The 20,586-nt window shown below is 56.2% G+C and overlaps 2 protein-coding genes across 8 annotated transcripts in view; both read right to left on the reverse strand.

Moving 5' to 3' along the window:
* The window catches only part of POLR2L (RNA polymerase II, I and III subunit L), a 627,758-nt gene that overhangs the window by 178,990 nt on the left and 428,182 nt on the right, over nucleotides 1-20,586 (reverse strand). The window lies entirely within an intron of this gene.
* MUC6 (mucin 6, oligomeric mucus/gel-forming) overlaps nucleotides 1-20,586 on the reverse strand; it is a 36,091-nt gene that overhangs the window by 2,346 nt on the left and 13,159 nt on the right. Inside the window, exons 26-36 of the mRNA XM_050757514.1 lie at nucleotides 20,379-20,522; nucleotides 18,468-18,530; nucleotides 17,710-17,978; nucleotides 17,348-17,618; nucleotides 16,534-16,755; nucleotides 15,816-16,040; nucleotides 13,287-13,793; nucleotides 8,338-8,739; nucleotides 4,997-5,478; nucleotides 2,502-2,979; nucleotides 588-1,493 (exon numbers count right to left, since the gene is read on the reverse strand). Of these exons, the coding sequence (XP_050613471.1) occupies nucleotides 588-1,493; nucleotides 2,502-2,979; nucleotides 4,997-5,478; nucleotides 8,338-8,739; nucleotides 13,287-13,793; nucleotides 15,816-16,040; nucleotides 16,534-16,755; nucleotides 17,348-17,618; nucleotides 17,710-17,978; nucleotides 18,468-18,530; nucleotides 20,379-20,522 (3,969 nt within the window). The remainder of the gene's footprint in view (nucleotides 1-587; nucleotides 1,494-2,501; nucleotides 2,980-4,996; nucleotides 5,479-8,337; nucleotides 8,740-13,286; nucleotides 13,794-15,815; nucleotides 16,041-16,533; nucleotides 16,756-17,347; nucleotides 17,619-17,709; nucleotides 17,979-18,467; nucleotides 18,531-20,378; nucleotides 20,523-20,586) is intronic.

Consider the following 20,586-nt stretch of genomic DNA (forward strand, 5'->3'; position numbering starts at 1 on the left):
GGGGAGCAGTGGACTCGCTCATAGGCATGAGACCAGGTGGAGGCCGGGAAGAGCCGTGGCCCGGAGAATTGGCATGAGTACCAAGGAGCAGGTGCCCTGGTTGCCAGGTCCAGCTTCACCTTCAACAGGTCCTTCGGGGCGAGGCAGGGGCTGTGCCGGACCTTTATGTCTCTTTCTGCACTTGGAGGAAGGGCTGTGCTGCTTGAACCCTGGGGTCCGGCCAGCCCTGACATCCTCTGAGCACCCAAAGGGGCAGCCGGGGAAGGCTTTTGGCAGGTATCACTCTGAGGGGAGGCCAGGAGTGCAGCAGTGACCGGGGCATGAGTGAGCCAGTGCAGGGAAAGGTCAAGGTTAGCTGGGGAAAGGCCAACGGGGAGGCCGGACACTTGCTTGGCCAAGAAAGCGTTGGCATAGAGGGTGCCCAAGAGAGGAGAGGGGAAAAACCCATTAGGCGTGTAGGGAAGGTGGGGAACAGGCATGTGGTCCTGGGATCATAGGACCATGAGGGGTAAACTGAGGCAGTGGCTGCCTGTGAGTCACGAGCACAGAGGTGAGGCCAGCAGGAGGGCCACAGAGATGCCACTTACCAGGTGAGGTGGGTGTAGGTGTCCCGAGAGAAGATACCGGGGCAGAAGCAGGGGCGCTTCCATGCGCAGTGAGGGAGCTGGTCAGGAACTGCGTGGTAGGCAGTGAGGTGGGACCAGGGTGCCTGGTGGTAAGGTTGGTGAGTGGAGAGCTAGGGATACCCGTCACCCCCGAGGTGAGTGACACAAAGCCTGACGTGGGAACTCGGGTGGTGAGAGAAGTGGACCGCGAGGTGGTGGACTGAGAGGAGAAGGCAGGGGTGGTGTGGGTGCTGGCCGTGGTCCTGGGCGTGGACGGAAATGCAGCGGAGCTGGAGGCTTGGTGACTGGATGGGGTGGGAGACACAGTAAGAGTGGATATGGGGAGTAGAGCAGAGGAGGTGAAAGGAGAGGAGATAGTGTGGGGGAGAGAGGCCCTAATGGTGGTAGAGGCAGCTGGAGAAGAAGGAAAAAGAGGAGATGCAGACCCTGACGCAGTTGTGGGATGAGTGAAGAACGAGGAGTGTGAGCTCGAGCTCAGGGTTGTGGAGTGCACGGAGGTGGACACGACAGAGGAAGATGTACCAGCTGAAGATGAAGTCTGGGGAGAGGAGTGGGAGGAAGGTACATGAGAAGAAACAGAAGACTGGGCAGAAGGAGTGGGAGAAAATGAGGAGGACAGCTGATTTGTAGAAACAGGAGTGGTTGCAGAACTGAAGTGGGGGAGTTGTGTGGTGGCAGAAGGTGGTGACGGTGGCCTTGAGCTAGAGTTCGGAGGCCGCCACGAGGAGGAGGATATGAAGGAAGAAGAGGCTGTGGTTGTGCTGAATGAGCTGTGGGCTTGGCTGGTCCCACTGGTAGTCACTGTCATTGATGGGGCTGTGTGGGTGGACCCTGTGGCCTTGACCGTTGTTGGTGGAGAAATGGTGCCTGTTGGCATTGTAGGGATGGAGGAGAAAGTGGACATCTCTGGGAGGATAGGGGTGATGACTATGTGAGTAGTTGGAGTCACCAAGGAGGTGGAGAAAGGTGGAACGTGAGTGGGAAGTGTGGTCTGAGGGTGTGATGGGGTTGGATAGGTAGTGGTGATCTTGAAGGATGTTGCAGTCGTAGGACCTGTGGAAGAGACGGGACTGCTCCCTGTAGGTGGGGAGTGTGTGGTGAAGGGTGTGGGTAGCCTGCTGCTGGTGGCCAAGGTGGTGTGGACCACAGGGGTGCCGGTTCCTGTAGTGGTGGGGTTGGGGGTGATGGTGGTAGAAGTTGGGGTGACTTGAGGATGGTGTGTGGGGGAAGAGTGTGAATGTAGGGATGTAGAGGTTTTGGCTGTGCTGAATGAGCTCAGGGCTTGGCTGGTCCCACTGGTGGTTGCCGTCATTGGTGGGGCTGTGTGGGTGGACCCTGTGGCATTGACTGTTGTAGGTGGAGAAATGGTGCCTGTTGGCATTGAATGGATGGAGGCAGAAGTGGACATCTGTGTTTGGGTAGGTGTGATGACTGTGTGAGTAGTTGGAGTCACCAAGGAGGTGGAGAAAGCTGGAACGTGAGTGGGAAGTGTGGTCTGAGGGTGTGATGGGGTTGGATAGGTAGTGGTGGTCTTGAAGGATGTTGCAGTGATAGGACCTGTGGAAGAGACGGGACTACTCTCTGTAGGTGGGGAGTGTGTGGTGAAGGTTGTGGGTAGCCTGCTGCTGGTGGCCAAGGTGGTGTGGGCCACAGGGGTGCTGGTTCCTGTATTGGTGGGGTTGGGGGTGATGGTGGTAGAAGTTGGGGTGACTTGAGGATGGTGTGTGGAGGAAGTGTGTGAATGTAGGGATGTAGAGGTTTTGGCTGTGCTGAATGAGCTCAGGGCTTGGCTGGTCCCACTGGTAGTTGCCGTTATTGGTGGGGCTGTGTGGGTGGACCCTGTGGCACTGACTGTTGTAGGTGGAGAAATGGTGCCTGTTGGCGTTGAGTGGATGGAGGTAGAAGTGGACATCTGTGCGTGGGTAAGGGTGATGACTGTGTGAGTAGTTGGAGTCACCAAGGAGGTGGAGAAAGGTGGAACGTAAGTGGAAAGTGTGGTCTGAGGGTGTGATGGTGTTGGATAGGTAGTGGTGATCTTGAAGGATGTTGCAGTCATAGGACCTGTGGAAGAGACGGGACTGCTCCCCGTAGGTGGGGAGTGTGTGGTGAAGGGTGTGGGTAGCCTGCTGCTGGTGGCCGAGGTGGTGTGGGCCACAGGGGTGCCGGTGCCTGTACTGGTGGGATTGGGAGTAATCGTGGTGGTAGAAGTTGGGGTGACTTCAGGATGGTGTGTGGAGGAAGTGTGTGAATGTAGGGGTGTAGAGGTTTTGGCTGTGCTGAATGAGCTCAGGGCTTGGCTGGTCCCACTGGTGTTTGCTGTGATTGGTGGGGCTGTGTGGGTGGACCCTGTGACCTTGACCGTTGTCGGTGGAGGAATGGTGCCTATTGGCACTGAGTGGATGGAGGAGGAAGTGGACATCTGCGCGTGGGTAGGGGTGATGACAGTGTGAGTAGTTGGAGTCACCAAGGAGGTGGAGAAAGATGGACCGTGAGTGGGAAGTGTGGTCTGAGCGTGTGATGGGGTTGGATAGGTAGTGGTGGTCTGGAAGGATGTTGCAGTCATAGGACCTGTGGAAGAGACGGGACTACTCTCTGTAGGTGGGGAGTGTGTGGTGAAGGTTGTGGGTAGCCTGCTGCTGGTGGCCGAGGTGGTGTGGACCACAGGGGTGCCGGTTCCTGTACTGGTGGGTTTGGGAGTGATGGTGGTAGAAGTTGGGGTAACTTCAGGATGGTGTGTGGAGGAAGTGTGTGACTGTAGGGGTGTAGAGGTTTTGGCTGTGCTGAATGAGCTGTGCGCTTGGCTGGTCCCACTGGTGGTCGCTGTCATTGGTGGGGCTGTCTGAGTGGACCCTGTAGCCTTGACCGTTGTCGGTGGAGGAATGGTGCCTGTTGGCGTTGAGTGGATGGAGGTAGAAGTGGACATCTGTGTGTTGGTAGGGGTGATGACTATGTGAGTAGTTGGAGTCACCAAGGAGGTGGAGAAAGGTGGAACGTGAGTGGGAAGTGTGGTCTGAGGGTGTGATGGGGTTGGATAGGTAATTGTGGTCTTGAACGATGTTGCAGTCATTGTACCTGTGGAAGAGACGGGAGTGCTCCCTGTAGCTGGGGAGTGTGTGGTGAAGGGTGTAGGTGGCTCGCTGCTGGTGACTGAGGTGGTGTGGGCTACAGGGGTGCCAGTTCCTGTACTGGTGGGATTGGGGACGATGATGGTAGAAGTTAGGGTGACTTCAGGATGGTGTGTGGAGGAAGTGTGTGAATGTAGGGGTGTAGAGGTTTTGGCTGTGCTGAATGAGCTCAGGGCTTGGCTGGTCCCACTGGTGTTTGCTGTGATTGGTGGGGCTGTGTGGGTGGACCCTGTGACCTTGACCGTTGTCGGTGGAGGAATGGTGCCTATTGGCACTGAGTGGATGGAGGAGGAAGTGGACATCTGCGCGTGGGTAGGGGTGATGACAGTGTGAGTAGTTGGAGTCACCAAGGAGGTGGAGAAAGATGGGACCGTGAGTGGGAAGTGTGGTCTGAGCGTGTGATGGGGTTGGATAGGTAGTGGTGGTCTGGAAGGATGTTGCAGTCATAGGACTTGTGGAAGAGACGGGACTACTCTCTGTAGGTGGGGAGTGTGTGGTGAAGGTTGTGGGTAGCATGCTGCTGGTGGCCGAGGTGGTGTGGACCACAGGGGTGCCGGTTCCTGTACTGGTGGGTTTGGGGGTGATGGTGGTAGAAGTTGGGGTAACTTCAGGATGGTGTGTGGAGGAAGTGTGTGACTGTAGGGGTGTAGAGGTTTTGGCTGTGCTGAATGAGCTGTGCGCTTGGCTGGTCCCACTGGTGGTCGCTGTCATTGGTGGGGCTGTCTGAGTGGACCCTGTAGCCTTGACCGTTGTCGGTGGAGGAATGGTGCCTGTTGGCGTTGAGTGGATGGAGGTAGAAGTGGACATCTGTGTGTTGGTAGGGGTGATGACTATGTGAGTAGTTGGAGTCACCAAGGAGGTGGAGAAAGGTGGAACGTGAGTTGGAAGTGTGGTCTGAGGGTGTGATGGGGTTGGATAGGTAATTGTGGTCTTGAACGATGTTGCAGTCATTGTACCTGTGGAAGAGACGGGAGTGCTCCCTGTAGCTGGGGAGTGTGTGGTGAAGGGTGTAGGTGGCTCGCTGCTGGTGACTGAGGTGGTGTGGGCCACAGGGGTGCCAGTTCCTGTACTGGTGGGATTGGGGACGATGATGGTAGAAGTTAGGGTGACTTCAGGATGGTGTGTGGAGGAAGTGTGTGAATGTAGGGGTGTAGAGGTTTTGGCTGTGCTGAATGAGCTCAGGGCTTGGCTGGTCCCACTGGTGTTTGCTGTGATTGGGGGGGCTGTGTGGGTGGACCCTGTGACCTTGACCGTTGTCGGTGGAGGAATGGTGCCTATTGGCACTGAGTGGATGGAGGAGGAAGTGGACATCTGCGCGTGGGTAGGGGTGATGACAGTGTGAGTAGTTGGAGTCACCAAGGAGGTGGAGAAAGGTGGAATGTGAGTGGGAAGTGTGGTCTGAGGGTGTGATGGTGTTGGATAGGTAGTGGTGGTCTGGAAGGATGTTGCAGTGATAGGACCTGTGGAAGAGATGGGAGTGCTCTCTGTAGGTGGGGAGTGTGTGGTGAAGGTTGTGGGTAGCCTGCTGCTGGTGGACGAGGTGGTGTGGGCCACAGGGGTGCTGGTTCCTGTACTAGTGGTGTTGGGGGTGATGGTGGTAGAAGTTGGTGTGACTTCAGGATAGTGTGTGGAAGAAGTGTGTGAATGTAGGGATGTAGAGGTTTTGGCTGTGCTGAATGAACTCGGGGCTTGGCTGGTCCCACTGGTGGTAGCTGTCATTGGTGGGGCTGTGTGCGTGGATGCTGTGGCCTTGACTGTTGTCACTGGAGGAATGGTTCCTGTTGGCCCTGAGGGGATGGAGGAGGAAGTGAACACCTGTGCATGGGTGGGGGTGATGACTGTGTGAGTAGTTGGAGTCACCAAGGAGGTGGAGAAAGGTGGAACATGAGTGAGAAGTGTGGTCTGAGGGTGTGATGGTGTTGGATAGGTAGTGGTGGTCTGGAAGGATGTTGCAGTGATAGGACTTGTGGAAGAGATGGGACTACTTTCTGTTGGTGGGGAGTGTGTGGTGAAGGGTGTGGGTAGCCTGCTGCTGGTGGCTGAGGTGGTGTGGGCCACAGGAGTGCCAATTCCTGTAGTGGTGGGATTGGGGGTGATGGTAGTAGAAGTTGGAGTGACTTCAGGATGGTGTGTGGAGGAGGTGTGTGAATGTAGGGGTGTAGAGGTTTTGGCTGTGCTGAATGAGCTGTGGGTGTGGCTGTTCCCACTGGTGGTTGCCGTTATTTGTGGGGATGTGTGGGTGGACCCTGTGGCCTTGACTGTTGTCGGTGGAGGAATGGTGCCTGTTGGCGTTGAGTGGATGGAGGTAGAAGTGGACATCTGGGCGTGGGTAGGTGTGATGACTGTGTGAGTAGTTGGAGTCACCAAGGAGGTGAAGAAAGGTGGAACGTGAGTAGGAAGTGTAGTCTGAGAGTGTGATGGTGTTGGATAGGTAGTGGTGGTCTGGAAGGATGTTGCAGTGATAGGACCTGTGGAAGAGACGGGAGTGCTCTCTGTAGGTGGGGAGTCTGTAGTAAAGGTTGTGGGTAGCCTGCTGCTGGTGGATGAGGTGGTGTGGGCCACGGGGGTGCCGGTTCCTGTACTGGTGGAGTTGGGGGTGATGGTGGTAGAAGTTGGTGTGACTTCAGGATGGTGTGTGGAAGAAGTGTGTGAATAAAGGGATGTAGAAGTTTTGGCTGTGCTGAATGAACTTGGGGCTTGGCTGGTCCCACTGGTGGTCACCGTCATTGGTAGGGCTGTGTGGGTGGACCCTGTTGCCTTGACCGTTGTTGGTGGAGGAATGGTGCCTGTTGGCGTTGAGTGGATGGAGGTAGAAGTAGACCTCTGTGCATCGGTAGGGGTGATGACTGTGTGAGTAGTTGGAGTCACCAAGGAGGTGGAGAAAGGTGGAACGTGAGTTGGAAGTGTGGTCTGAGGGTGTGATGGTGTTGGATAGGTAGTGGTGATCTTGAAGGATGTTGCAATGATAGGACCTGTGGAAGAGACGGGACTGCTCTCTGTAGGTGAGGAGTGTGTGGTGAAGGTTGTGGGTAGCCTGCTGCTGGTGGCCGAGGTGGTGTGGGCCACAGGGGTGCCGGTTCCTGTACTGGTGGGTTTGGGGGTGATGGTGGTAGAAGTTGGGGTGACTTCAGGATGGTGTGTGGAAGAAGTTTGTGAATGTAGGGATGTGGAGGTTTTGGCTGTGCTGAATGAGTTCGGGGCTTGGCTGGTCCCACTGGTGGTAGCTGTCATTGGTGGGGCTGTGTGCGTGGATGCTGTGGCCTTGACTGTTGTCACTGGAGGAATGGTTCCTGTTGGCCCTGAGGGGATGGAGGAGGAAGTGAACATCTGTGCGTGGGTAGGGGTGATGACTGTGTGAGTAGTTGGAGTCAGCAAGGAGGTGGAGAAAGGTGGAACGTGAGTGGGAAGTGTGGTCTGAGGGTGTGATGGGGTTGGATAGGTAGTGGTGGTCTGGAAGGATGTTGCAGTGATAGGACTTGTGGAAGAGACAGGACTGCTTTCTGTAGGTGGGGAGTGTGTGGTGAAGGGTGTGGGTAGCCTGCTGCTGGTGGCCGAGGTGGTGTGGGCCACAGAGGTGCCGGTGCCTGTAGTGGTGGGATTGGGGGTGATGGTGGTAGAAGTTGGGGTGACTTGAGGATGGTGTGTGGAGGAAGTGTGTGAATGTAGGGATGTAGAGGTTTTGGCTGTGCTGAAGGAGTTCAGGGCTTGGCTGGTCCCACTGGTGTTTGCTGTCATTGGTGGGGCTGTGTGGGTGGACCCTGTGACCTTGACTGTTGTAGGTGGAGGAATGGTGCCTATTGGCACTGAGTGGATGGAGGAGGAAGTGGACATCTGCGCGTGTGTAGGGGTGATGACAGTGTGAGTAGTTGGAGTCACCAAGGAGGTGGAGAAAGGTGGAATGTGAGTGGGAAGTGTGGTCTGAGGGTGTGATGGTGTTGGATAGGTAGTGGTGGTCTGGAAGGATGTTGCAGTGATAGGACCTGTGGAAGAGACGGGAGTGCTCTCTGTAGGTGGGGAGTGTGTGGTGAAGGTTGTGGGTAGCCTGCTGCTGGTGGACGAGGTGGTGTGGGCCACAGGGGTGCCGGTTCCTGTACTGGTGGGTTTGGGGGTGATGGTAGTAGAAGTTGGGGTGACTTCAGGATGGTGTGTGGAAGAAGTTTGTGAATGTAGGGATGTGGAGGTTTTGGCTGTGCTGAATGAGTTCGGGGCTTGGCTGGTCCCACTGGTGGTAGCTGTCATTGGTGGGGCTGTGTGCGTGGATGCTGTGGCCTTGACTGTTGTCACTGGAGGAATGGTTCCTGTTGGCCCTGAGGGGATGGAGGAGGAAGTGAACACCTGTGCGTGGGTAGGGGTGATGACTGTGTGAGTAGTTGGAGTCACCAAGGAGGTGGAGAAAGGTGGAACGTGAGTGGGAAGTGTGGTCTGAGGGTGTGATGGGGTTGGATACGTAGTGGTGGTCTGGAAGGATGTTGCAGTGATAGGACTTGTGGAAGAGACAGGACTGCTTTCTGTAGGTGGGGAGTGTGTGGTGAAGGGTGTGGGTAGCCTGCTGCTGGTGGCCGAGGTGGTGTGGGCCACAGGGGTGCCGGTGCCTGTAGTGGTGGGATTGGGGGTGATGGTGGTAGAAGTTGGGGTGACTTGAGGATGGTGTGTGGAGGAAGTGTGTGAATGTAGGGATGTAGAGGTTTTGGCTGTGCTGAATGAGCTCAGGGCTTGGCTGGTCCCACTGGTGTTTGCTGTCATTGGTGGGGCTGTGTGGGTGGACCCTGTGACCTTGACCGTTGTCGGTGGAGGAATGGTGCCTATTGGCACTGAGTGGATGGAGGAGGAAGTGGACATCTGCGCGTGGGTAGGGGTGATGACAGTGTGAGTAGTTGGAGTCACCAAGGAGGTGGAGAAAGGTGGAATGTGAGTGGGAAGTGTGGTCTGAGGGTGTGATGGTGTTGGATAGGTAGTGGTGGTCTGGAAGGATGTTGCAGTGATAGGACCTGTGGAAGAGACGGGAGTGCTCTCTGTAGGTGGGGAGTGTGTGGTGAAGGTTGTGGGTAGCCTGCTGCTGGTGGACGAGGTGGTGTGGGCCACTGGGGTGCCGGTTCCTGTACTGGTGGGTTTGGGGGTGATGGTGGTAGAAGTTGGGGTGACTTCAGGATGGTGTGTGGAAGAAGTTTGTGAATGTAGGGATGTGGAGGTTTTGGCTGTGCTGAATGAGTTCGGGGCTTGGCTGGTCCCACTGGTGGTAGCTGTCATTGGTGGGGCTGTGTGCGTGGATGCTGTGGCCTTGACTGTTGTCACTGGAGGAATGGTTCCTGTTGGCCCTGAGGGGATGGAGGAGGAAGTGAACACCTGTGCGTGGGTAGGGGTGATGACTGTGTGAGTAGTTGGAGTCACCAAGGAGGTGGAGAAAGGTGGAACGTGAGTGGAAAGTGTGGTCTGAGGGTGTGATGGTGTTGGATAGGTAGTGGTGGTCTGGAAGGATGTTGCAGTGATAGGACTTGTGGAAGAGACAGGACTGCTTTCTGTAGGTGGGGAGTGTGTGGTGAAGGGTGTGGGTAGCCTGCTGCTGGTGGCCGAGGTGGTGTGGGCCACAGGGGTGCCGGTGCCTGTACTGGTGGGATTGGGGGTGATGGTGGTAGAAGTTGGGGTGACTTGAGGATGGTGTGTGGAGGAAGTGTGTGAATGTAGGGATGTAGAGGTTTTGGCTGTGCTGAATGAGCTCAGGGCTTGGCTGGTCCCACTGGGGTTTGCTGTCATTGGTGGGGCTGTGTGGGTGGACCCTGTGACCTTGACCGTTGTCGGTGGAGAAATGGTGCCTATTGGCACTGAGTGGATGGAGGAGGAAGTGGACATCTGCGCGTGGGTAGGTGTGATGACTGTGTGAGTAGTAGGAGTCACCAAGGAGGTGGAGAAAGGTGGAATGTGAGTGGGAAGTGTGGTCTGAGGGTGTGATGGTGTTGGATAGGTAGTGGTGGTCTGGAAGGATGTTGCAGTGATAGGACCTGTGGAAGAGACGGGAGTGCTCTCTGTAGGTGGGGAGTGTGTGGTGAAGGTTGTGGGTAGCCTGCTGCTGGTGGACGAGGTGGTGTGGGCCACAGGGGTGCCGGTTCCTGTACTGGTGGGTTTGGGGGTGATGGTGGTAGAAGTTGGGGTGACTTCAGGATGGTGTGTGGAGGAGGTGTGTGAATGTAGGGATGTAGAGGTTTTGGTTGTGCTGAATGAACTCGGGGCTTGGCTGGTCCTACTGGTGGTCACCGTCATTGGTGGGGCTGTGTGCGTGGACCCTGTAGCCTTGACCGTTGTTGGTGGAGGAATGGTGCCTGTTGGCGCTGAGTGGATGGAGGTAGAAGTAGACCTCTGTGCATCGGTAGGGGTGATGACTGTGTGAGTAGTTGGAGTCACCAAGGAGGTGGAGAAAGGTGGAACGTGAGTTGGAAGTGTGGTCTGAGGGTGTGATGGTGTTGGATAGGTAGTGGTGATCTTGAAGGATGTTGCAGTCATAGGACTTGTGGAAGAGACGGGAGTGCTCTCTGTAGGTGGGGAGTGTGTGGTGAAGGGTGTGGGTAGCCTGCTGCTGGTGGCCGAGGTGGTGTGGGCCACAGGGGTGCCGGTTCCTGTACTGGTGGGTTTGGGGGTGATGGTGGTAGAAGTTGGGGTGACTTCAGGATGGTGTGTGGAAGAAGTTTGTGAATGTAGAGATGTAGAGGTTTTGGCTGTGCTGAATGAGTTCGGGGCTTGGCTGGTCCCACTGGTGGTAGCTGTCATTGGTGGGGCTGTGTGCGTGGATGCTGTGGCCTTGACTGTTGTCACTGGAGGAATGGTTCCTGTTGGCCCTGAGGGGATGGAGGAGGAAGTGAACACTGTGCGTGGGTAGGGGTGATGACTGTGTGAGTAGTTGGAGTCAGCAAGGAGGTGGAGAAAGGTGGAACGTGAGTGGGAAGTGTGGTCTGAGGGTGTGATGGTGTTGGATAGGTAGTGGTGGTCTGGAAAGATGTTGCAGTGATAGGACCTGTGGAAGAGATAGGAATGCTCCCTGTAGGTGGGGAGTGTGTGGTGAAGGGTGTAGGTGGCTTGCTGCTGGTGGCTGAGGTGGTGTGGGCCACAGGGGTGCCGGTTCCTGTACTGGTGGGATTGGGGGTGATGGTGGTCGAAGTTGGGGTGACTTGAGGATGGTGTGTGGAGGAAGTGTGTGAATGTATGGATGTAGAGGTTTTGGCTGTGCTGAATGAGCTGTGTGCTTGGCTGGTCCCACGGGTGTTTGCTGTCGTCGGTGGGGCTGTGTGGGTGGACCCTGTGATCTTGACCGTTGTTGGTGGATTAATGGTCCCTATTGGCACTGAGTGGATGGAGGAGGAAGTCGACATCTGTGTGTGGGTAGGGGTGATGACAGTGTGAGTAGTTGGAGTCACCAAGGAGGTCGATAAAGGTGGAACATGAGTGGAAAGTGTGGTCTGAGGTTGTGATGTCGTTGGATAGGTAGTGGTCGTCTTGAAGGATGTTGCAGTCATGGGACCTGTGGAAGAGATGGGGTTGCTCCCTGTAGCTGGGGAGTGTGTGGTGAAGGGTGTAGGTGGCTCGCTGCTGGTGGCTGAGGTGGTGTGGGCCACAGGGGTGCCGGTTATTCTACTGGTGGGGTTGGGGGTGATGGTGGTAAAAGTTGGAGTGACTTCAGTATGGAGTGTCGAAGAAGCATGTGTGTGTCGGGATGTAGAGGTTTTGGCTGTGCTGAATGAGCTCAGGGTTTGGCTGGTCCCGCTTGTGGTTGCTGTCATTGGGGGTGCTGTGTGAGTGGACACTGTGCCTGTGGCCTTGACCGTTGTAGGTGGAGGAATGGTGCCTGTTGGTGTTGAGTGGATGTAGGCAGAAGTGGACACCTGTGCGTGGGTCGGGGTGATGACTGTGTGAGTACTTGGAGTCACTGAGGAGGTGGAGAAAGGTGGAATGTGAGTGGGAAGTGTGGTGTGAGGTTGTGATGGGGTTGGATAGGTAGTGGTGGTTTGGAAGGATGTTGCAGTCAAAGGACCTGTGGAAGAGATGTGACTGCTCCCTGTAGGTGGGGAGTGTGTGGTGAAGCCTGTGGGTAGCCTGCTGCTGGTGGCCCAGGTGATGTTGGCCACAGGGGTGCCGGTTCCTGTACTGGTTTGTTTGGGAGTAATGGTGGTGGTAGAAGTTGGGATGATTTCTGGTTGGTGTGTGGAGGAAGGGTGTGAGTGCAAGGATGTAGAGGTTTTTGCTGTGCTGAAAGAGCTGTGGGCTTGGCTGGTCCCACTGATGGTCACTGTCCTTGGCGGAGTTTTGTGCGTGGATCCTGTGGTCCTGAAGGTTGTTAGTGGAGGAATAGTGCCTGTTGGTGACGGGTGGATGAAGGTGGTAGTGGACACCTGTGCATGGGTAGGGGTGATGACTGTGTGAGTGCTTGGGCTCACCAGTGAGGTGGACGAAGGTGGAATGTGAGTGGGAAGTGTGGTCTGAGGGTGTGAAGTGGTTGGATAGGTAGTGGTGGTCTTGAGTGTGGTAGTCACAGGACCTGTGGAAGAGATGGGAATGCTCCCCGTAGGTGGGGAATGTGTGGTGAAGGGTTTGGGTGGCCCGCTGCTGGTGGTCAAGGGGCTATGGATCACAGTGGTGCCGGTTTCTGTACTGGTGGGATTGTAATTAATGGTGGTGGTAGAAGTTAGGGTGATTTCAGGATGGTGTGTGGAGGAAACATGTGAGTGAAGGGATGTAGAGGTTTTGGCTGTGCTAAATGAGCTGTGGGCTTGGCTCGTCCGAATGGTGGTTCCTGTCATTGGTGGGGTTGCGTGCGTGGACCCTGTGTCACTGACCGTTGTTGGTGGAGGAATGGTGCCTGTTGGCGTTGAGTGGATGGAGGAGGAAGTGAACATCTGTGTGTGGGTAGGCGTGATGACTGTGTGAGTACCTGGAGTCACCGAGGAAGTGGAGAAAGGTGGAACGTGAGTGGGAAGTGTGGTCTGAGGGTGTGATGGTGTTGGATAGATAGTGGTGGTCTGGAAGGATGTTGCAGTCATAGGACCTGTGGAAGAGAGGGTACTGCTCCCTGTAGGTGGGGAGTGTGTGGTGATGGGTGTGGGTGTCCTGCTGCTGGTGGCCGAAGTGGCGTAGGTCACAGTGGTGCTGGTGCCTGTACTGGTGGACTTGGGAGTATTTGTGGTGGTAGAAGTTGGGGTGATTTCTGGATGATGTGTGGAGGAAGGGTGTGAGTGGAGGGATGTAGAGGTTTTGGCTGTACTGAATGAGCTGCTGTCTTGGCTGGTCCTACTGGTTGTTGCTGTCATTGGTGGGGCTGTGTGGGTGGACCCTGTAGCCTTGACTGTTGTCTGTGGATGAATGGTGCCTGTTGGTGTTGAGTGGATATAGGCAGAAGTGGACATCTCTGTGTGGGTAGGGGTGATGACTGTGTGAGTACTTGGAGTCACTGAGGAGGTGGAGAAAGGTGGAACGTGAGTGGGAAGTGTGGTCTGAGGGTGTGATGGGGTTGGATAGGTAGTGGTAGTCTTGAAGGATGTTACAGTTATAGGACCTGTGGAAGTGATGGGAGTGCTCCCTGTAGGTGGGGAATGTGTGGTGAAGGGTGGTGGTGGTCTGTTGCTGGTGGCCGAGGTGGTGTGGGCCACAGGGGTTCCAGTGCCTGTACTGGTGGGATTGGGAGTAATCGTGGTGGTAGAAGTTGGGGTGATTTCAGGATGGTGTGTGGAGGAAGTGTGTGAGTATAGGGATGTAGAGGTTTTGGCTGTGCTAAATGAGCTGTGGGCTTGGCTGGTCACACTGGTGGTCACTGTCATTGGTGGGGCTGTGTGTGTGGACCCTGTTGCCTTGACCGTTGTTGATGAAGGAATGGTGCCTGTTGGTGTTGAGTGGATGGAGGTGGAAGTGGACGTCTGTGAGTGTGTAGGGGTGATGACAGTGTGAGTAGTTGGAGTCACCAAGGAGGTGGAGAAAGGTGGAATGTGAGTGGGAAGTGTGGTCTGAGGGTGTGATGGGGTTGGATAGGTAGAGGTGGTCTTGAAGGATGTTGTAGTCGTAGGACCTGTGGAAGAGCTGGGTCTGCTCCCTGAAGGTGAATGTGTGGTGAAGGGTGTGTGTGGCTCACTGATGGTGGTCAACGTGGTGTGGGCCACAGGGGTGCTGGTTCCTGCACTAGTGGACTTGGGAATAATGGTGGTAGAATTTGGTGTGGTTTCAGGGTGGTGTGTGGAGGAAGCATGTGAGAGGAGGGATGTAGAGGTTTTGGCTGTGCTGAATGAGCTGTGGACTTGGCTGGTGCCACTGGTGGTCACTGTCATTGGTGGAGCTGTGTGCGTGGACCCTGTGGTTGTGAGCGTTGTCGGTGGAGGAATGGTGCCTGTTGGCGTTGAGTGGATGGAGGCAGAAGTGGACATCTGTGGGTGGATAGAGGTGATGACTGTGTAAGTACTTGGAGTCACCGAGGAGGTGGAGAAAGGTGGAATGTGAGTGGGAAATATGGTATGAGGTTGTGATGGGGTTGGATAGGTAGTGGTCGTCTTGAGAGATGTCGTAGTCGTAGGACCTTTGGAAGTGGTGGGACTGCTCCCTGTAGGTGTGGAGTGTGTGGTGAAGGGTGGTGGTGGCCTGCTGCTGGTGGCCGAGGTGGTGTGGGCCACAGGGGTTCCGGTGTCTGTACTAGTGGGGTTGGGAGTAATTGCGATGGTAGAAGTTGGGGTGATTTCTGGATGATGTGTGGAGGAACCATGTGAATGTAGGGATGTAGAGGTTTTGACTGTGCTGAATGAGCTGTGGACTTGGCTGGTCCCACTGGTGGTCCCTGTCATTGGTGGGGCTGTGTGTGTGGACCCTGTAGCCTCGACTGTTGTTGATGAAGGAATGATGTATGTTGGTGTTGAGTGGATGGAGGTGGAAGTGGACGTCTGTGAGTGTGTAGGGATGATGACAGTGTGAGTAGTTGGAGTCACCAAGGAGGTGGAGAAAGGTGGAACGTGAGTGGGAAATGTGGTCTGAGGGTGTGGTGGGGTTGGATAAGTAGTGGTGGTCTGGAAGGATGTGGCAGTCATAGGACCTGTGGAAGAGACGGGACTACTCCCTGTAGGTGGGGAGAGTGTGGTGAAGGGTGGTGGTGGCCTGCTGCTGGTGACCAAGGTGGTGTGGGCCACAGGGGTGCTCGTGCCTGTACTGGTGGGGTTGGGAGTAATAGTGGTGGTAGAAGTTAGGGTGATTTCAGGATGGTGTGTGGAGGAAGCATGTGAGTGTAGGGATGTAGAGGTTTTGGCTGTGCTGATTGAGTTCTGGGCTTGACTGGTTCCACTGATGGTCCCCGTCATTGTTGGGGCTGTGCGCGTGGACCCTGTGGCCGTGAGGGTTGTTGGTGAAGTAATGGTGCCTGTTGGCTTTGAGTGGATGGAGGAGGAAGTGGACATCTGTGCGTGGGTAGGAGTGATAACTGTGTGAGTACTTGGAGTCACCAAGGAGGTGGAGAAAGCTGGAACATGAGTGGGAAGTGTGGTCTGAGGGTGTGATGGGGTTGGATAGGTAGTGGTGATCTTGACGGATGTTGCAGTCATAGGACCTGTGGAAGAGACAGAAGTGCTCCCTATAGGTGGGGAGTGTGTTGTGATGGGTATGGGTGTCCTGCTGCTGGTGGCCGAGTTGGTGTGGGTCACAGGGGTGCCTGTGCCTGTACTGGTGGACTTGGGAGTAATGTTGGTGGTAGAAGTTGGGGTGACTTGAGGATGGTGTGTGGAGGAAGCGTATGAGTGTAGGGATGTAGAGGTTTTGGCTGTACTGAATGAGCTGCTGTCTTGGCTGGTCCTACTGGTTGTTGCCGTCATTGGTGGGGCTGTGTGGGTGGACCTTGTGGACTTGACTGTTGTTTGTGGAGGAATGGTGCCTGTTGGCGTTGAGTGGATAGAGGCAGAAGTGGACATCTGTGCGTGGGTCGGGATGATGACTGTGTGAGTATTTGGAGTCACTGAGGAGGTGGAGAAAGGCGGCACGTGAGTGGGAAGTGTGGTCTGAGGGTGTGATGGTGTTGGATAGATAGTGGTGGTCTGGAAGGATATTGCAGTCGTAGGACCTGTGGAAGCAACGAGAGTCCCCACTGGTGGGGAATGTGTGATGTGTGGGGTTTGGGGCGTTGTATATTCAGTAGTCATTCCTGTTTGAGTTGTCTCTGTGGCTGTGGGCCTCGTGGGTTGTCCTGGCTGTGGGGTGGTTGGGCCCGTGGTGCTCGCTGGGGTTGGACGTGGGCCTGTCGTCTGGGTGGCCGTTGTTCCTGGCAGTTCCTGATCTGTCGATTTTGCTGTGGGAATTGGTGAAGTTGTCATCGTTACTGTGTTTGTTTCTCTACCCTGACCTCTGCTGGCCTTTTGTCCGTGTGACCTTTTTCTTGCCTGTCTCTGTCTCTGGTCCTGTGGCATGGCCCAGACTGTAGCCTGCCCCAGTGTCTCCATCTCACCTGGACCTGCTCCGCATCCTGCCCCGAGCTGAGTGCTGACTCCTTCAGCGCAGCTGCCACTCTGTGACTGGAGCCCAGGCCCTACTTTATCCCCCTCTGGTTCCTTGTGGCCCTGGTGGTGGCCCCTGCCCTCCTGCACCTCTGCTCCCCAGGCCTGCCTCTGTGGGTGCAGGGCGGCCCTCCCTCGCATCTAGCTCCAGTGTGCGCTGTTGGGCTGCCTTCCCGCTTGCCCTTTGGGAAATACAGGGTCTCCTTTGCGGCTGAGTCACCAAATGTGAGTTGGAGGTGGGCCCGGGTGCCTTCGCGATGGTTGGCATCCTGTGGCGCCGTGACTTACACAGCGTGGGGCTTGTCCCTGGTGTGGCTGGTGTTGGTGGTGTCACCGTGGTCCGTGTTGTGGACTGAGCTGTGGACGTTGTGGCTGGGCTGGCAGTCGATGCCGTGGCCCTGGTTGTGGCCTGGGTCACTGTGGGTTTTGTGGCTGTCGATCTCAGTGTGGCTGTGGGAGGCAGCCCTGATGTGGCTTGTGGGGTGACGGCCGTGGTTGGTCTAGGTGATTCTGCAGAGGACAGCCGCCCGGAACATCCCCTTCCTGTGGGCCTGCATCTCAAAGGCTTATGTCCCAGCCCCCTGCCCTGCTCCTGGGATCCCTGGCCTGCTGTCCGGGACTCAGCCTCCTTGGAGGGGCTCCTCCTCTTGCCTTTGTTAGGTCCTCCCGCCGTACTCCTGGCTGTGGCGGCCAGAGCTGGAGCAGTGACCACACGCTCATGGGGCTGCAGCTGCTCCTGCACCCACCCTTACTCGGCTGAGCGGACGGTTGTCCTGTCCCCTCCAGGGTCCCTGGGCAGCAGATGGGGCCCTGCTCGGTGTAGGGCAGGGGCAGGCTGCCTGGCAGAGGCCCTGTAGGTCCCACACGGTTTCTAGTGACAGCAGCCAGCAGCAAGGAATGCCTGTGCCGTGACCAGCTTGTCTTTAAAAGTTTTTCTGAAAAATCCCCAGTTTGGCTCCCAAGCATAGGAAATTCTATGCTGAGAATCTGCTTAGTGGCAGATCTGAGCCAGGAAGCGGGGCCATCCCTGAACCCACCCCAGAGGTGTACCTAGGACCCCCTGCAGCTGCCCTCTCCATGGGCTCATCTGGAGGCTCCTTACCTCCCGAGGAGGCCATGGGCTTGGAGGATGTGAGCGTGGCTGGAAGGAGGGGTGTCTGGGTGGGGCTGGCAGGGGTGTGTTTGGAGCTGGGTGAGGGTCCGGTGGAGCTGAGAAGCCCGATGGTGGTGGAGGTTCCCGTTGTGGGCCAGACTTGTGTGGGCCGTGAGCCTGGGTGGACGGACATGCCATCAGGGCTGCAGGGCACTGGCACATCCTTGGGGAGCACCCTCCCCGCTGCCTGCTTGGCCGAAGCCGGGCAGCCCTGCAGGGGCTGATGTGCCGGGCACTCAGTTGAGGGCTGGCCCGTGGCTCTCTGAGTGCAGCCTGTCTCCTGGCAGGGCCTTCTGCATGGCGGCGGTCACCAGTTGAGGCCCCACTGTGTGCTCATCCGTGGGTCCAGCCAGGGCCACGGGGACCAGGCTGCTGCCTGGCTGTGGGCTGAGCTCCTCCCCCAGCTCTGATTGCCAGGTTAGACCTGGGAAGGGCACAGGCACTGCCTGCCCCCTCCCTGCTTCCCACCCAACAGATTTGTCCAGGGAGCCAGGGGGAGCCCAGGAAAGGGCCGCGTCACCTTGGCACGTAGTGTGCGTGCAATCACCTGTGGTGGATGGCTGCGGTGTGGTGGCTGGCACTGCAAGAAGATGGCGTCAGCTCCCTGTGGCGCTCGAAGCCTCCCCACCCCGTGGGGCCTCCGGAAGCTCCGAGGGCCTGAGTCAGAGATGCTCACCAAGGATGAGGTGGAGGGGATCGGAGGGGATCGGAGGGGCTGGGAGCCCACCCTTCCCTCTCTCCCTTTCTCCTTCCCAGGATGATTCCCACTCTCTACCCCAGGCACCCTGGCAGGCCTGGTGAGGGTAGGGGGAGCTGGGGACTGGTGGAAGAGGGATGGGAGGGCCCAACGGGGTTTAGTGCTGTTTTTTTCTCTCTGCTGCCATGGGCTGGAGGCTGCCTGAGTCTCTGGAGACCCAAGGGGCCAGGGTCCCGGACAGTTCGAGTCCCAGAGCTCACGTAAGGGTTCACAGCCCCCGAGGGCTCTCTCCCTTGTTTGTGGGATGCAGACATGCTTTCTGCCTCCATGTAGGCAGGGGCAGGGGTTCTCAGGGCAGCTGACTGGACTTACTGCAGGGCACGCACACCCCCTCCTCGTGGTCGAAGTACTCATCCTGGGAGCAGTTGTAGCAGCCTAGGGTGGAGAACGGCCAGGCTGTGTGACCAGTGGCCAGCCAGGCCCACCTGCATGTTTCCTGTCCTGGCGGCCTCCTTCCTCTCTGCCTTTTTTTTTTTTTTTTTTTTTTTTTGAGACAGAGTCTCGCTCTGTCGCCCAGGCTGGAGTGCAGTGGCGCGATCTTAGCTCACTGCAACCTCTGCCTCCTGGATTCAAGTGATTCTCCTACCTCAGCCTCCCAAGTAGCTGCGATTGCAGGCGTGTGCATGATGCACGGCTAATTTTTGTATTTTTAGTAGTGATGGGGCTTCGCCATGTTGGCCAGGCTGGTCTCTAATTCCTGACCTCAGGTGATTTGCCTGCCTTGGCCTCTCAGTGTGCAGGGATTACAGTTTCACCCGCGCACCTTGCTCTAAGCCACTCCTTTCCTGCCATGCCTTCCTCGGGCCTTGGTCTCTCATCCCCTGCTTATCACCCGAGGCTGGGGCTTCAGTGCCATCTTCCAGTCCTCACCTCCCCCTGGACCTCAGACACTGGCCCCCCTCTTCTGTGCTCCCCAATGCAGGTACCCTGCATTGCCCTCCTGAGCCCCAGTGCATCTGTCCCGTGTGTCCGGATGGCTCCAGACATCACCCTCCTCCACCGCTTGGGCCAGCACCTGTTAATCCCAGGACCATCTGCGTTCAGACATCTGCCCTGGGTCAGCTACAGGGCTCACAAAGACCCCTGCATCCTGGCCTCACCCCATCCCACACTTCTGTGTACCCCACACCCCTCTGTAGCCCTGCGCCCCTCACTTGCTCGCTCTGCCCACTGCCCTGGCTTTCTCAAGGGTTCTGGGCACAAGGCTGCTCCTGGCTGCTCCTCTGGATGCTTTCCTGGCTCCCTGCCTCACCTTTCCCATCCTCACCCTCACATCTGCTTCCCACCAAGGACCCCAACCACCCTGTGTGGCACGGAAGCCATGGGGTAGCTCTCCCACCCCGGCCTGCCTTTCTCCCCTCCATGGTGGGCGCCTTGGCCGACACTGGTTCTGCCTCCTTAGGCACCTCTCCCCGGCTGGGAGGGAAGCCTCAGGGTGCAGGACTGTTTGTTTTGTGTAAGGCCAGGTCCCCTGACCTGGAACTGGCCTGGAGGACAGAGGTGCTCAGGACGCATCTGCTGAGCGAGTGAATGATTGTGTGTGAAAGAATGAATGTGCAAGTGAATGACTGCATCAATGTGTATGAACGAATGTGCTTGAATGAATAAGCAAGCATGAATGAATGAATGTGCATGGATGAATGTGTGAATGAATGTGCGTGAATGTTCAATGAATGTGTGAATGTGCATGAGTGAATGTGCATGAGTGAATGAACGAATGTGCATGAATGAATGTGCATGAATCTGCGTGAATGTACATGAGTGAATGTGTGAATGAGCATGAATGAATGTGTTGAGTGAATGCGTGAATGAGCATGAATATGTTGAATGAGTGTGCATGAGTGAGCGTGAATGGATGAATGTGGAGTGAATGTGCGTGAATGAATGTGCATGAATGAATGTACATGAGTGAATGTACGTGAATGTGTGAGTGAACAAATGTGCGTGCATGAATGAATATGCGTGAATGAATGAGCATGAATAAAGGTGCGTGAATGAATGCGTGAATGTGTGAGTGGATGAACAAATGTGTGTGAATGAATATGCGTGAATGTGCATTAATCTGCATGAATGAATGTGTGAATGAATGTGTGAATTAATGAATGCGTGTGAATTAATGAGCATGAATGAATGTGTGAATGAGTGAATGTGTGTGAATGAATGTGCATGAATGAGTGAATGGGTCCCCCTGTGTATCTGCGTCACCTCCCCGCCACCTGGCACCTTCGATGTTGCTGCCTGGGACGCTCTGTGGTTGGCCTGGGCAGAGGCAGGGCTGGTAGTGCCACGTGCAGTTGGCCTCCTGGGTGTACTGGTACTCGCCGTGGCTGTCCTGCGTGTGCGTGTTGTAGAAGCCGCAGTAGATGGCTGGGAGGAAGGGACATGTCAGCTGGCGGGGTTCCTGGCCCTGGCCCTGGCCCTGACCCAGTGG

This window comes from Macaca thibetana, chromosome 14 (genome assembly GCF_024542745.1).
Source record: "Macaca thibetana thibetana isolate TM-01 chromosome 14, ASM2454274v1, whole genome shotgun sequence".
In the NCBI taxonomy this organism is placed as follows: Eukaryota; Metazoa; Chordata; class Mammalia; order Primates; family Cercopithecidae; genus Macaca; species Macaca thibetana.